This window comes from Priapulus caudatus, unplaced genomic scaffold, assembly GCF_000485595.1.
Source record: "Priapulus caudatus unplaced genomic scaffold, Priapulus_caudatus-5.0.1 Scaffold13, whole genome shotgun sequence".
NCBI lineage: Eukaryota > Metazoa > Priapulida > Priapulimorpha > Priapulimorphida > Priapulidae > Priapulus > Priapulus caudatus.
In genome coordinates this window covers 384907-387323 of record NW_014577074.1, presented here as the reverse complement: position 1 = coordinate 387323, position 2417 = coordinate 384907, and the positions used below count along the sequence as shown (strand labels likewise).

The 2417-nt window shown below is 45.7% G+C and overlaps 1 protein-coding gene across 1 annotated transcript in view; it reads right to left on the bottom strand.

Annotated features, from left to right (window-relative positions):
• Positions 1 to 262: 262 nt before the first annotated feature.
• Positions 263 to 2417, bottom strand: part of LOC106808133 (translin-associated factor X-interacting protein 1-like) — a 9731-nt gene continuing 7576 nt past the window's right edge. Inside the window, exons 11-14 of the mRNA XM_014810716.1 lie at positions 1821 to 1975; positions 1327 to 1426; positions 886 to 1038; positions 263 to 442 (exon numbers count right to left, since the gene is read on the bottom strand). Coding sequence (XP_014666202.1) covers positions 263 to 442; positions 886 to 1038; positions 1327 to 1426; positions 1821 to 1975 — 588 coding nt within the window. The remainder of the gene's footprint in view (positions 443 to 885; positions 1039 to 1326; positions 1427 to 1820; positions 1976 to 2417) is intronic.

Here is a 2417-nt window from a genome sequence, read left to right as displayed (position 1 = left end):
GTACAAGCAGTGGAGAGGAGGGGTGGGGGATGTTCGTACAAGCAGCGGGGAGGAGGAGGTGGTAGGTGTGTACGAACGGCAGGAAGGAGGTGGCAGAAGGTGTAGGTTTGTACGAGTGACAGCAGATCATGTGGCAAGTGGTGGGGCATGGAGCAGAGAGGTTTCTACGCGCGGAGGTAAAGTCGGCATGTGCTGTCGTTGCAGCATTTTTCCGCGCACCACGGTCGCTCGTGTCACGAATCGCGTGCGTGCACTCAGCGCCTCAAAGGCCGATTAATTGGATCGCCCGTTCGGAAATCGGACGCGTGCACGTCACGCCGGGGTTCACTTGCCTCGACCTGTCCTCCAGGTGGTGCACGACTCCGTCTATGTAGGATTTTCTCGAGCGGTTGACCAGCTGAGCGAGTCTCCTCACGAACCGAGGCGTCGCTTCGTCGCGACCCTGAGAACGTCACAAAAGCACGTCGTGACGCGGCGTGCATCACCGTCGCGGTGGCAATCATCGGAGGCCGTCGTGCGGCGGATATTGCCATGGGCACGAGACTGGGGGCGACGACTGGGGTCATGTTCGACCGTACCGATGTACGTGTAACACGTTGCACGTACAGACAGACAATGTGAAGCGAGTCTAGTCAAGCAGAACGTGCAGCAGCCGTTTACGAGAGCAAGCGGCCGGTAACGCCATTACCCAAAAGACAAATGAACCCAGAGTGAAGCACGCACAGTACAATTCTCGGCGAAGCCGATTACTTTTTTTGACAATAAATAGCGTACGTGGAATCAACGAAATTTTGCCCCACGATAAAAAGCATCAGTACATTTTCGGTGCGTCGAATTCGTGTCTACGCTCGTTGGAAAGATACATCGGGTTTGTGATCAACGTACCCGTTCAAACAGCTTCAGGTACGCGTAGGCTCCGTCGCTGCACACACCCTTCTCGCTGTCAGCCACCCGCAGCAAGTCCGCCACGTCTGCTGCCGTGCCGAGGCTGAAGTACGTCGCGAGGATGTTTTCGAAGACGCTCGCCTCGATCGTTTCCTAGAAAGATTTTCGAATTCGATTCATTGCTTCAAATTTAACGTATGAAGAAGCGCGACCCACTGAAGCAACCTGAAAGTCTATACTTATTTATCTGTACGCTAAGAGTGTCACTGTGTGCAGACGTGTCTATCGGTGACATTTTGCCTTTTGATTTATGGTTCACTGTGCAGTGTGTAAACGCTGATCATATAAACTGACTGATGCCTGATTAATGGTGAAAGTAGTCCACAACAGACATTTTACTCAAGTGTGTAAATTTAGAAATTGAACTTTGGCAAAGCATACGTTTTCTAACTTGTCAGCCTCATTCAGTCTCTCTAGAAGTCCATTTATAATGGCCTGACTAGTGTGATACACTTCCTCATCTGTTTCTTCCGTAAGGATCCTATAACAAGAGTAACCAATCTAACTCGTTAGACAAGTGACCTACTAGTCTAAGCAAGATATAAATTCCCCCTGGACATTGTTGCTAGAACGGTCTAACTCACCCATCTCATACCTGTTTTGTCACGCGCATATGTCAAACTGACTTGGCGCTTCATTGGCAAGCATTGTCTTAGGGCACATCCTATTATGACAATGATTGGCTAGAATCGCCGGTTAATCACTCCAGATGGGCACTTATTTGACACTTCTTACATACTTGTTTTACTTATAAAAATGGTAAAGTCACGTTTCTGAACAGAGTCGCACCAACAATTATACAACTATAGCTTCTGGGTGCGTTTACAAAGGTACTACCCTCTGTACGAGTATCTCTGTGTGAAATATATGCACACCTGTAGAAGAGTTTGATGTCTTCGTCTCGCGAATACTTCTCGCAAGAGTGAAATAAGCTATATGCCATTTCCAATCTCTCTTTCTCTACTGGAAATCTCTCGACGAGGTAGTTGTACACGAAATCCACCATGTCGTGGCGCTTCTCATCCAATTCCTGCATATTTAGTTTCATCATTAAATTATAAATGTAAAAATCTGACATTCTCATATATATATATATCAATATATGTATATATATATATCAGGGGTTAATATTAATAATGACAAATTTGTCATTATTAACCCCTGATAGATATATATATAGCATATAGATCTAGTTTAAATTATTCTTTTTCGCCTGTTAAATGTAATATGTGGTAATACCATGAGCATATTTTCAATCGTACGCATACACTCTATACATACGCTCTACATTCATATAATAAGTAAAGTAAGTAAGTAAGTGTTTCAATATGCGTTGTGTGAGTAATCAAGAGAGAAAGCCATAGATGAATGGAACTGCTTTATTGGCAACTGCTGTTCCATTAAGCCTTCTGTCCGGTTCTGTTGACACGGGCACCCCCGGCCCCTCCTGTAGTTACAAACATTCATCATTG